We start from the raw sequence: 14,422 nt of genomic DNA on the forward strand, positions 1-14,422 counted from the left end.
GTAAATCGTCGGCCAACCAAAAAGTAACCCCAGTACGCTGTAGCCAACATTCACCAGGAGATGGCAACAGACAAACATAGATCACTCTATTACACTCATAGAATTATAATATGTTTAATCAGTCTACACATGTACAGTGAAGTGTAAATGATTTCTAAAATCAGCACGCACTGACGAGCCAAGGAAACCCTTATGCATGTTTAAGTGCCTAAAGTATGCAGACGTGCGTGTGCTGCTGCAAAACTCTTGTGGAATTATAAAGCATTTAATATATAGAGATACATTTGCAATGAAGTGTATATTGTCTTTAACATTAACAAGGAGGAAGAATACATCTTTTTTTTTTTTTGTCGCAGGGGCGCGTTATATGCGCGCACGGTCACGCCAGACTACATCTACACAAATGGAAGCAACACACGTAAATTCACTTCAAGTTCTGTTGTTAAATAAGGATTAAAACATGAGATAATGTTGCAACTTATGACACAAAGCAAAAAGTATTGCTAGTCAAAGTTGTCCCATCAGCTGGAGGTTCCACAGCGATCGTATCCAAAACAGCTGACTGTCATTCAGTGCTGGGCAGTAACAAGCTACATGTAGCTAAGCTACGTAGCTTAACTACATTTTCCAGTAGCTTGACGGTAGCTTATCTACTTTTTTAACGAGTAGCTTTTCCTGTTGCTTAGCTACTTTTAATGTAGCTAGGTAGCTTACATCAAAGCTACAAGCTTAGTTCAAACATACAACAAATCCTCTGATAATGTGTTTAAAGGCAACCAGGCGTGTTGTTGAGCTTAGGAAATGACAGCGCACAAACGTGACGTCATCAGAGGAGCACAAGTCTACGTTTGTGGCGCTTACACGCATACTAGTGATGGGTTGATGAGGCGTCATGAAGCGTTTCGACACATTACAAAACTGTATTGATACTGTGTCGATACTGTGTCACTAAATACTGACATCTGCTGGACATTAAAAATCCCTACAGGCAACCTATGGACCAACTCAACTGACACTGATTTTATGACCTAGTATATACAATAATATAAACCAAGTCATTGTATTTCATTTAGGATTATTTCATATCTTCATTTAAATAAAAATATATTTTTATCTTTTTTAGATACAGTCAATAAATATTGTGAACATGTATCATAACATGGAAATCTAAGAGAATGTGTTGTGAATGAGGATGCTTGTGGACTGGGAATGTTTTTCTTTTTGTTTTGTTTTTACACATTTTTATAAAAATAAAAAAAAACAGTTTTTCCAACGTATTGAATTTTATACGATTTCTGTTCTTGGTTATTATTTCTCCGGCTGTACAAAAGACCCGCTCACAGGGCACAGAGGAGGCGTCAGTGCGAGAGTTTTGGATCTCTACACTTTGGCCAGCGTTTGCAAAAGTCTGCGTTTTTAAGGACAAATGTATGCGTTTGCGTGTGGACAAGAGGCCTAAACACAGAGATAAGTATGTGTTTATTAAGTGTCCGTGTTCGTGTGGACATGGCCTAAGAGTACACCAACACTTACGATAAAACAGATAGACATGAGTCAATAAAAGTTATAAACTGTGTGCGCATGCGCTTTGAAAAAGTGTGCTTAGTGATGGAGATTGGTTTCACTTGCCTTTTATGTAACGCCATCTACAGTGTTTGAAGTATTGCTATGAATGAGGTGGCTAATGTAAAAGCACACCAAAGTACACTGCGATATACTAATATAAAAGCATATAGTTACTGGGATTTACTATATGTTTTTTTAGTGTTTTTGTGTAATGCTAGCTTGACCCTCATCATAGGGAAAATTACTAAAAAAAAAAAAAAAGAGTAGTAACTAGTTATAGTTACTAATAAGGTTACGCAGAAAATAAGTTGAATTAATAAAGGAAGTACTACTTTATAAATGTAATTAACGGTACCAGTTACAGTACCAGGGAAAGTAATTATTTCGTTTTTGACAAGCTTTCGAATATGTAACATGATTCGGATTTAGCTGACCGATACGAGATGTTTCATTAGTTAAATTTACTCACAATGGTTGCAAACACTTAATTTTTCACCAAAACTTAGAGATATTGAACGCTTCTCATGTATGTTGTTAGCGGTAACATCAATGACGTTTAAGTAATGCCTGTACTTACATCATGAATGCCAAAGTTGTACCTCAATATCTCGCTCCAGCTCGCCATTGTTGCATGGAGTAGAAATGTTCTGGTTGAGAACGAACTGAAATAAACTACGGGAGATGGATTGGCCCGTCCGCAATGTTTCGCCCTAACCTTAGCCAATTCTGACTCATCGTACAAATACCATACTTGCCAACCCTCCCGATTTTACCGGGAGACTCCCGGTATTCAGCGCCTCTCCCGATAAACTCCCGGTAGACATTTTCTCCCGACAAACTCCCGGAATTCAGCCGGAGCTGGAGGCCACGCCCCCTCCAGCTCAATGCGGACCTGAGTGGGGACAGCCTGTTCTCACGTCCGCTTTCCCACAATATAAACAGCTTGCCTGCCCAATGACGCCATAACATCTACGGCTTTTAGAGAGTAGAGTGCACAACTGCGCACACAACAAGGAGACGAAGCAGAAGAACGAGGAAGTTACAGACATGGCGACGCCGTCGACGAGCAAGATGAAAAAATACGCTTGCAAGTTCCAAAACGAATGGAAACAAGAATTTCAGTTCATCTAGGACAGTTCGAAGAGGAAGGGGTATGTTGCCTGTACATTTTGTAGAACAGACTTCTCCATTGAACACGGTGGCCGAAATGATATACTCATTCATGAACGGAGAGCGAAGCACATGGCGGCGGCAGCGCAGCACCGTTCACAGCCCAGTATTTTGGGCCACCTCGCAAAATAGAGACCCGATGGTGTAACATATGCCGAGACAAAGATGGCTATGCTGAAGTACAACAATGAGTAGATGAGTGTTGTGTGTGTATATGTGTAAATAAATGAACACTAAAATTCAAGTATTTATTTTATTTATATATATAATAAATAAATATATATATATATATATATATATATATATATATATATATATATATATATATATATATATATATATATATATATATATATATATATATATATATATATATATATATGAAATACTTGAGTTGGTGAATTCTAGCTGTAAATATACTCCCCTCTTAACCACGCCCCCCGTCCCTAACCACACCCCACCCCCCACCCCCCACCTCCCGGTATCGGAGGTCTCAAGGTTGGCAAGTATGAAATACCAACCAATCATCATGGATGTTCTCATTTATCCAGGTCATTGTATTTTCTCCACATTTTTTTTGGCCTGCATTCGCGATCCATTTTCTTTCTTTGTAGCTTGTAGCTTTGATGTCAGCTACCTAGCTACATGGGTCTAAAAGTAGCTAAGCAACAGGAAAAGCTACTCGTTAAAAAAGTAACGAAGCTACCGTCAAACTACTGGAAAATGTAGTTAAGCTACGTAGCTTAGCTACATGTAGCTTGTTACTGCCCAGCACTGAATGACAGTCAGCTGTTTAGGATACGATCGCTGTGGAACCTCCAGCTGATGGGACAACTTTGACTAGCAATATTAGTTGCTTTGTGTCACCTTCACTGTACATGTGTAGACTGATTAAACATATTATAATTCTATGAGTGTTGGGTTTCAGCTGCACAGGCATGCATGCATGCTTTAAACACTAAAAAAGAGATGCCTAATGTTCCCAGGGTTCAATGTATGTGTAGGCTGGTTTTAAAGATAATGTACATGTCATTGTATGTCTAGTATATCAAAATAAGCATTATAATAATAGAGGTGTAATGCCACCAAGTCAGCTGTGGCTGCTTTTACAGGCTTCTGATTGGACAAAATGTGCATGACAGGAGGTTTATGCGTGTGTGTGTAGACATAAACACTTTTGAAACTACACTTGTGTGGATGGAGATGGTTTTAATCCCAATTATGCGTTATTGTAACTCTCCCTGTTTGTGTGGACATGGCCTAAAGCAGGGTTCTCAACTTTTTTGACCTCAGGGACAAAACTTTCCATTACAGAGGGGCACAGGGTCCACTAAAATATTAACACTGAATTGGTAATATCACTTTTAATCTTACTCTCTTTAATCATATTTAATAATGATATCCAACCTCCTTACAGTTTAACAGGATACACCTTGTGAAATGTTATTAAAGCATGTGTTAATCACATACGTTATTATCAAGGCTTAAGTCAGGCTGATTACAAAAATAAATTCTAATCAATCTTACTTTCCCCTTGGAGATTAATAAAGTACTTCTGATTCTGAAATATACACAATAGAGGTGGCACATAAAAACTAATGAAAAATAAAAGTACATACAATATTGCAGTGCTAAATTAAATTTTAACTAAATTATTAATAATATACAGTATGTTTCTTAACAAAACTCTCTATAAAATGTATGTGCAAATGAAAATACAGTTTCGACAAAACATTTGGAGTCGGCCACCACAGTTGATTTACTTCAAACAAGTCATAATTTGTCCGTACTAGTTGGTCCAGAGCTAATGTGGATTTTGCCAAAATGAGGGTAAAACGTGTTTTTTAGTTCAATCAATCAATCAATCAATGTTTATTTACATAGCCCTAAATCACAAGTGTCTCAAAGGGCTGCACAAGCCACAACGACATCCTCGGTACAAAGCCCACATACGGGCAAGGAAAAACTCACCCCAGTGGGACGTCTATGTGAATGACTATGAGAAACCTTGGAGAGGACCGCATATGTGGGTAACCCCCCTCCAGGGGAGACCGAAAGCAATGGATGTTGAGTGGGTCTAACATAATATTGTGAAAGTCCAGTCCTCAGTGGATCCAACACATCAGCGAAAGTCCAGTCTATATTGGGGCCAGCAGGAAACCGTCCCGAGCGGAGACGGGTCAGCAGCGCAGAGATGGCCTCAACCGATGCACAGGTTGTTCTATGTATTTTTACGTTTATTGCGCCATCGGGAGCATGTCATAAAAAACTGGTCGCTCAACATTGTGTGAATGTTTACAATGGAGTGCATTAAATACGGCCGCAAAATTTCCCCAATTATACTTTGATGGAATAAAATCATGTTTTATTTAAAGTTTATGAGCTGGAGAATCTGTGATGAGGTGGCGACTTGTCCAGGGTGTACCCCGCCTTCTGCCCGATTGTAGCTGAGATAGGCTCCAGTGCCCACCGCGACCCCAAAAGGGAATAAGCGGTAGAAAATGGATGGATGGATGGAGCTGGAGAATGCTTGAAACTATTTTTAAACATATTATTTTGGTTTATTTCATCAGGAAAACAACGTCAGGACGACTGAAATTGCATGCTTCCGGGCACATCCGCACACGTCCTTGATGTTCAACATGGCGCCTATTGTTTAGTTGTCCATACTCTGTCTGATGATTTGACTTAAATTTCATGACAGTAAAAGAGAAAGTAAAACACAAATAGAATACAGGCACTGAAAAAGAGGAAAAAACACATTTGCGTTGTAATAATAGATGACAAAATGAACTGAAAATCTCATAAAAAATATACAACATAAAGTGGCAAGAAATATGTCAATAATGAATAAAGCAAAATATGTTCTGGACCAAAAATCACTCCATATTCTCTACTGCTCGCCAGTGTTGCCAAATCTGAGTTATTGTGCAAAAATATGGGGAAATAAGTATAAGCGGTAGAAAATGGATGGATGGAAGTACAAAAGTACACTTGTTTACTTAGCATGTTACAAAAAGAAAGATCAGTTAGAATAATACACAATGAGTGATACATACAGTGACTATAAATACATTGGAGACAACCACACTAGTTGACATCACAAAAGAAGTTATGATTTCTCTGTGATTGTTGGTCCAAAACTAATGAAGATTTTGACAATATATGAGTAACAAATTATTTATTTGGTTCTGTGTATTTTTTTTACGTTGCTGGTCACTAAACACCGCAGGAATATAGCAGCAGAGTTCGTCAAATACATCCGCAAAATTATACTTTGACGAAATAAAAGCATGTTTTATTGTAAGTTTATGAGCTGGAGTATGTTTAGAACTATATATAGATGTATAATTTTGGTTGATTTTGTCAGGAAAACTAACGCCAAAATGACAACAATTGCATGCATACGGGTAAGGCTGCACAAGTCCTTGGCAGCAGTCATGGCGCCTGTTGTTTAGTTGGTCATACTCTCTTTATGCACGACTCTCGTTTGAGATTGTCATTACTGCCACAAGTGGTAGAAAAGTGTATTACAACTGAGTGCTGCTGTATATAGACTACAGCTAGGAAACATATTTTTTGTGGTCTGATAGGGGGCGCTAACAAACACTGGTCAAGAGGGCACTACATTCCAATTACTGTATATCCCGTCCTTTTCCAGCTCTGAGCACAATTACTATGACTGTTCAACTTGTATTTTTTGGATACTACTACCACTGTAATTATAGCAAGGAGTGCCAACAGGATAAGTGGTAAAGAAAAAGGATAAACGTTTGCTGTTCATTTGCATCTTTATGGAGCATTTTACTGTAGGATAATCACCAACATAAACATAAATGCCTGACACCACCTGTTAAGACAAGAGTGTAATTGAGCTGATATGGTAGTACCGTTTGTTATCTATCACCTGATGCATTAGCGTTAGCCACTAGAGACATGCATGTTCTAGAAATGTTCAGAATAATTGTAATTTTACCTTGCATGACTTCTTGCTGGTGGCAGAGCCTGGTCTTGTGTTGTTGTTGAGCTGTGAAGAAGTGGAACTAATTTCATCCTCGTCGTCTTCTTCTTCGTCAAAATTCATACTGCTGGATATGCCTTTACAGACAAAAAATAAGTGTTACTGGAAGTGTTCCACATACATGTGATGACCCAGAAAATGGTGAAAACTGAACACATTTTTGTATTCAAATTTAGGCACAGAGGAATTGCACTACCAAGACTTTTGAATGTTTAGCAGAATTTCAATGCAAGGGAGTTCCTTTCCACCTGCTGGAGACATGGAGGTATAGCATTTGGTGTGCAATATATACAGCAGGTGTGTCAAACTCATTTTCATTGAGGGCCACATCACAGTTATGGTTGTTTTCAGAGGGCCACTTGTAACAGTGAATAATATATGAATATAAATGTGTAAGGATTAAGGATTTGCCTCATTCTATTGCATAATTGCATGTGCATTTGAATATCATATTTTCGTTTACGTATGCTGTAAAAAAAAACTTTGGATTTTACCGTAAAAAATTGGCAGCTCAGTCGCAATAATTTTGCTGTAAAATTTGCAATGGTTTTTACAGCATACAACTGTATTTGGAATTAAAAAACAGTACCACTGTTATTTTTATGGTAAAATTCATACAACAGAGCTGCCATTTTTACTGTGAAATCTATGTTTTTTAATGGTGTATTACTGTAAATAAAATAACGGTACCAAAGTTGTTTTTACGGTAAAAAAAAATGGCAGTTCAGTTGCCAGAATTTTACCATAAAATCTACTGTCATTTTCGCAGTGTATAATTTGATGGATAATTTGCTGTGAAATCATAAGTCAAGCAGATATTGAAGTATTTATTTTTATTTTAACACATTTTTTAAATGTATGATAATATCATATTTTGTTGCATTATTAGAAATATTAAAGTTTAAAAGATATACAATTGCATGCAGTACATGTATTTTTTTTAAATGTCAAAATGGAAAGAACAAATACGTTTAGTAAGAAAAGATAAACATATTATTTCCAGGCTTTTGAGAGCCACATAAAATGATGTGGCAGGCCAGATCTATCCCCCAGGCCTTAAGTTTGACCAAACACATGTGATATACAGTATATAACAGAAATATAGTACATTTATGGTCATAAAGGACCTCATAGTTGGTACCCTGAAATAAATAAATAAAAACACGTCACAGAAATAAAAGTTAGTGGCTGTAACAATCTCATGTCTTGGGGGGTGAACAGCACCTTTTTTGAGCATCGTCACTCTCAGGTCCTGTTTGCTCTGTGACTGAGTGCAGCTCATGACAGGTTCGCCCTCGCCCTCCTCTGCTGAAGAGTGACCTACTGTTAAGATGTGGATCTGACCGTCCTCTGACTGGCAGGCCAGGCTGTCCATCCCTGTTGAGCAACAAACAAACATTAGAATCAAAAATGGCAGATCTATTGCTCCTAATGTTGTATGGCATGGTACCGCCTCGCTGTGAGAACATTGTATTATTCGATTGCATATTATTTAACTATGGCATTACTTTCGTGCTACTGTGGGAATGGAACATGTACGTTTTATATATAAATGTTATAGATACGTCTGCCTGAATGGGGAACTTTGCTTTGGGGAAGTTACTGTTACGTCTTCGACGCATGGCTGCGATTATCGCATTCCCCTTCAACGCAGGAAACAAGCAGGAGTAGCGTGCAGGTAAGATTAAAGTTTTTAATAAATTAAAGGCAGGACAAAAATACAAAACTGAGACGCTAGCAAGCGTGGAGCTAAACAAAACCAAAATGTCACCAAGGGTGAAAAAACGAGGAAAGCTATACTGTACAAAAATCACTAGAGCGAGGAGAAAAACCGGGAGAACGTAACTGTTGCCTATAGCAAACATTGACCCAGCAACTACTGCTGGGTGACAGGAAACTATAAAGGGGAGTGATTAACCAAAACACCTGGTGGGAACACTAATTGCAAAACTAAGACAAGTGAGGAGAATCAGTGCCCATGGAAACCAACAGTAAACAGGGAAAGAGGATGCACCCAGGAAACAGACTAAAACAGAAAAACTACCAAACATAAATCATGCCATGACCCGGGTAACGGATCATGACAGTTACATTGTATTGAAGTTTACATGTGCTGCACAACTGTAGGACCATGCTGCTTTTCTTTTCAATCCCATTGCTTGGTGTCTCCTTTTTAAAGAAGGACCTCCGACTTTGGAAACAAGAATGGGAGATAATAATAGTACAATGTACTTTCGTAAAATAAAAGTGCTAGGTTGATATTTTGGCTTTGTTTACATACAATGTCCACAAACAGCAGTGTGTTGTGAGATGTTTGTCTTTGTTTTGAGTTTGGATCCACTGTGGACTGGACTTTCACAATATTATGTCAGACCCACTCGACATCCATTGCTTTCGGTCTCCCCTAGAGGGGGGGTTACCCACATATGCGGTCCTCTCCAAGGTTTCTCATAGTCATTCACACCGACGTCCCACTGGGGTGAGTTTTTCCTTGCCCGTATGTGGGCTCTGTACCGAGGATGTCGTTGTGGCTTGTGCAGCCCTTTGAGACACTTGTGATTTAGGGCTATATAAATAAACATTGATTGATTGATTGATTGAGTTTGATCGTTAGCTACTGTCCAACTGTCATGTTATTTACAGAGAGCATGCAGCTATGCATGCAGCTATAAATGCACAGCTTAGACAACCATGGTGGAAATGCTCATAGAATCAGGGTGTAGTGTACCAAAATCTACCAGTGGTAGAAACATAGTATATACAATGTTACAGTAGGGTACTGGTAATTACAGCTGCTTGGTGGGATTTTTTTCCTCAAAGGTAAGAAGGCCAAAATTTAAAGTGAGGCTTTTATCTGTTGAAGAGCACAAAGACAAAGCACCTGGCATATCATTGGGACACACCTTATTAGAGTATGGAGGGGCAAATGGGACATTACATAATCAAATCTTTAAATATTACTTAAATTCATCATTAATTATAATCAGAATTAAATACATAAATGTGTTATTCAATGTGTCATTCATTTATTGAACGTAAAAGTACATTTAACTAATTTCAGTATTTAGTAATTTATTGAGTTCATGATTTTATTATTTGATGATTTGCTATGTTCGTGATTTAATTCTACATTTTAAATAGTTAATGATTAATATAATTATTCCATTGACCTGTGTGTCAGTGCTTTATGAATGTATTTTATCTGTCAAACTCACCCATAAAACAATGATCGCTGTTGACAGAAGCCTGGAACTTTGGAAGTATTTCAAAACATGAAAGATTTTCAGGAGTATATCCTTATACAGAGTTGGTAGTAGATTTTAGACCTTGTGGCGTATGTGGAAGCAAGAAGTGCTGACCCACAGCATGTAACAGTTCCACACTTTCAGACCAAGACATCGACCTGTACTCCTCCGCTTCTCTGATCAAAGTTCCACATACAAGTGGAAGTGCCGGGTAACCATTCAGGTATTAGGACCCGCTGACTGACTTTGACAAATAAAATCAATTCATGAAATGCTGCCACACATATTAACTCATTAAATCGTGATATAATAAATGTAATTGTTACATAATTAATAAAATAAAAAATATGAAATCATCCATCCATTTTCTACCGCTTGTCCCTTTGGGGTCGCGGGGGGTGCTGGAGCCTATCCCAGCTGCATTTGGGCAGAAGGCGGGGTACACATCATGAAATAATGAATCATGAAATAATGAAATCAATAATTATTTAAATAATTCCATCCATCCATTTTCTACCGCTTGTCCCTCGGAGTCACTGGGGTGGATGGAGCCTATCCCAGCTGCACACAAGTCGCCACCTCATCACAGGGCCAACACAGACAACATTCACACTCACATTCACACAAGAGGGCCAATTTAGTGTTGCCAGTCACCAATCACATTTAAATTACACATTGAAGTGATTATTTAAGAATGTACAAACCCCGTTTCCATATGAGTTGGGAAATTGTGTTAAATGTAAATATAAACGGAATACAATGATTTGCAAATCATTTTCAACCCATATTCAGTTGAATATGCTACAAAGACAACATATTTGATGTTCAAACTGATAAACATTTTTCTTTTTTGCAAATAATCATTAACTTTAGAATTTGATGCCAGCAACACGTGACAAAGAAGTTGGGAAAGGTGGCAATAAATACTGATAAAGTTGAGGAATGCTCATCAAACACTTATTTGGAACATCCCACAGGTGAACAGGCAAATTGGGAACAGGTGGGTGCCATGATTGGGTATAAAAGTAGATTCCATGAAATGCTCAGTCATTCACAAACAAGGATGGGGCGAGGGTCACTACTTTGTCAAAAAATGCGTGAGCAAATTGTTGAACAGTTTAAGAAAAACCTTTCTCAACCAGCTATTGCAGGGAATTTATGGATTTCACCATCTACGGTCCGTAATATCATCAAAGAGTTCAGAGAATCTGGAGAAATCACTCCACGTAAGCAGCTAAGCCCATTGTATTCCGTCTATATTTACATCTAACACAATTTCCCAACTCATATGGAAACGGGGTTTGTATTTATGTCCAATTTGACTCTCCATTTTATAGTGGCCATATTGCCAGATACTGTATAATGATATGGGCATGTCACAAAGCGTCATATGTGCTTTTCTTTCTATTTCAACTAATATTCAAAACGCCACAAATCATCATAGCTCTGATGGACTTTGGGTCATTTTTGCTGATTTCTTAGATGTGTTGCTCCTGTGGAATTAAGCCTGTCTGTCAATCCTGGTAATTTGTGTATTGTTCATCTTAAATTGTGTCGGTTTGTATCTCGTACTGGTTGGTTGTTTGTCAGCAAGCTGACCTTTGTGTTTCCCCTTCCTCTCCTTCTTGTCACTGCCTGTTTGAGGAGTGGAGCTGGCGGACGCTCTGCCCTTCTTTGCAGAGCGAGGCGGCTGTGGGTCGGGTTTAACCTTCACCTCCTCCTGCTTGGCTTCTTGCACTAAACAGGGACGAAAATAGCCAATAACACAAACAACGGCTGTCAGACAGGATGCATGTTAAATGTGTCAGACTCTCTACTCCACACTTGCACAAGGATTTATACAGAGATAAAAGCATGCAACTCAACAAAGTGGCTGTAGAGTGCAGCTATAGCAATGGAAATGTAAAATATAATATAGATGTAAGTACTTCAAATTCTAATTAAGACCATCCAAATAGAGCAACAGCGTAATAAAAAGTGAATGAATGTCAGAAAATCCATCTGAATATTAACTTGCTGTGCAACATTTCGCCAATGAATTTCATCCTGGCTCGTCCGAGAGAGTGACAGCTCATGAACCTCAGCTCAGAGGTGAAGATTAGATTTGTCCTGTGATACCTGTGTAGCGACACACAGTTTCAACAAAGGAGCAAAGAGATTTGCAGCTGAGACTGATTTAAAATGAAATGCTTGGTAGCTGTAGTTGTACCTTTTATACTTGATCTATGCAGCTTTGCAACATGTACTGTACGGTGTTGGCACAAGAACATGTACAAAAAGTTAGTTTGGTCCAAAAATGAGCCCTGAGATCGGTAGGTTGTGAGTTCAAACCCCGGCCGAGTCATACCAAAGACTATAAAAATGGGACCCCTGCTTGACACTCAGCATCAAGGGTTGGAATTGGGGGTTAAATCACCAAAAATAATTCCCGGGCGTGCCCACTGCTCCCCTCACCTCCCAGGGGGTGAATCATTGGTACTTTAACATGGAGGAAAATCTATTCCCAAGTGCAGAGGTGGGTAGTGACGCGCTACATTTACTCGGTTACATTTACTTAAGTAACTTTTTGAAAAAAAAGTACTTGTCAGACTAGTTTTAATGTAACATACTTTTTACTTTTACTTAAGTATTTTTGCGAAGAAGAAACACTACTTTTACTCCAGTCCGTTGAGTTCCATTCTGATCCTTACATTTATTTGTATAATAATTATTTTATGATCTATTGATTAAGACTTGCAAAGACAAATTCATTTTGTCAGCAAGCTTTCTCCCGGCAGGCACAGTCACATAACTGTTTCGTCAATGCAACGTAAGCAGTAGTGACGCTTAACTCCATTTCACCAATCAAATGGAGCCTCACGGTGGGGATCCAATTAGAACTACAACTACTGAAACACGGTGTGTGGATTTTTCACCATTAAACAAGACTTAGTATATTGTAGCGATGTAACGACAAACGGTAATAATGATGATGGTTAGTATTAGCCTTTTGAATAAAAATGACCTAAGAAACTGACATTGATAACTTCACTTTGATAAAGTCACGGCAGACTGACTCGTGCCGGCTTAAAAGCTAACATGAAAAAGGTATTCCAAACAATAATCAATAAGGTCCAATACTCACCATGGTAAATGGTGCTGCTGTTACTGCTGAGGTAGGATTCCACCAATGGAGCCTGCTCCTCACTCTGTTTGGTACGGCGTGTGCGAGATCGTCCATCCACATTGGACTGGACCATCAGTGGTTCCTGACGCTTCTTCTTCTGCTTCTGCTCAAGAAGTACTCGCTGTGCAAAGTGGACACACACAGAACTAAAGGTTGCATTTAACGGCCCCTCCAGGATTTTACTGGCTTTTTTGGTGATTGTTGGGGCCTAAGATGCCTGAATTCGCGGCAGCTAGGTATTTCAGAAAGTTGAGGCAAAAAAAATATTAAAACTTGTGATTTTAAGGAAATTGCTATCGATGTTTTAATTGTTCCTTGTAAACTTAACTTCAAAAAGCACAAGATCGCAATCAAAACTGGAAAACAAATACTGTATTGATGTTTTACTCGTTTTTATACCAGAGATTTAAAAGTAGACACTAGATTAGATGGCTGTAAAAGCACATACTCAGAGCTCATTGTCAAATTACTCTACTGTTTAGATGAATTATCCATCCATCCATCGATCCATCCATTTTCTACCGCTTGTCCCTTTTGGGGTCGCGGGTGGTGCTGGAGCCTATCTCAGCTGCATTCGGGCGGAAGGCGGGGTACACCCTGGACAAGTCGCCACCTCATCACAGGGTCAACACAGATAGACAGACAGACAACATTCCCTATCACATTCACACACTAGGGCCAATTTAGTGTTGCCAATCAACCTATCCCCAGGTGCATGTTTTTGATGGTGGGAGGAAGCCGTAGTACCCGGAGGGAACCCACGCAGTCACGGGAAGAACATGCAAACTTCACACAGAAATATCCCGAACTCGGGATTGAACTCAGGACTACTCAGGACCTTCGTATTGTGAGGCACATGCACTAACCCCTGTTCCACCGTGCTGCCTAGATTAATTATAAGTAGTAATAGTAATATTTATAGTAATATTTATAATGCCACCAAAGGCCTCCTTATCATCCAAGTTGCAGACATTCTCTGTGTATGTTTTACACTTGAAAGGGTTTTACTGTTTTAAACAATTATATATTTTTTCTAATATTTCCCCTGTACATTAAAGGCATTTGTGAACTGTTGAGAGTGATTTTTAGCTGTATTCATTTATGTATTTTTTGGTAAATGAGAGGATGATCAGGGATTCGTTGAATTTGTGTGAATTGGCACGATCGCAACTTCACAATTTCTTGGAGGAACTGATTAAAAAGTTGCTGTTTGCAACTTGATCAGTTATATATTTTTTTAAATATAGCAACATC

At 38.6% G+C, this 14,422-nt stretch overlaps 1 protein-coding gene across 3 annotated transcripts in view; it reads right to left on the minus strand.

Moving 5' to 3' along the window:
- The window catches only part of tub (TUB bipartite transcription factor), a 244,290-nt gene that overhangs the window by 54,791 nt on the left and 175,077 nt on the right, over window positions 1-14,422 (minus strand). For all 3 annotated transcript variants that reach the window (XM_062028977.1, XM_062028983.1, XM_062028987.1), the window contains exons 3-6: window positions 13,127-13,289; window positions 11,602-11,739; window positions 7,982-8,134; window positions 6,713-6,834 (exon numbers count right to left, since the gene is read on the minus strand). In XM_062028977.1, the coding sequence (XP_061884961.1) occupies window positions 6,713-6,834; window positions 7,982-8,134; window positions 11,602-11,739; window positions 13,127-13,289 (576 nt within the window). The remainder of the gene's footprint in view (window positions 1-6,712; window positions 6,835-7,981; window positions 8,135-11,601; window positions 11,740-13,126; window positions 13,290-14,422) is intronic.

The sequence above is a fragment of the Entelurus aequoreus genome, linkage group LG02 (genome assembly GCF_033978785.1).
Source record: "Entelurus aequoreus isolate RoL-2023_Sb linkage group LG02, RoL_Eaeq_v1.1, whole genome shotgun sequence".
NCBI classification, from domain to species: Eukaryota; Metazoa; Chordata; class Actinopteri; order Syngnathiformes; family Syngnathidae; genus Entelurus; species Entelurus aequoreus.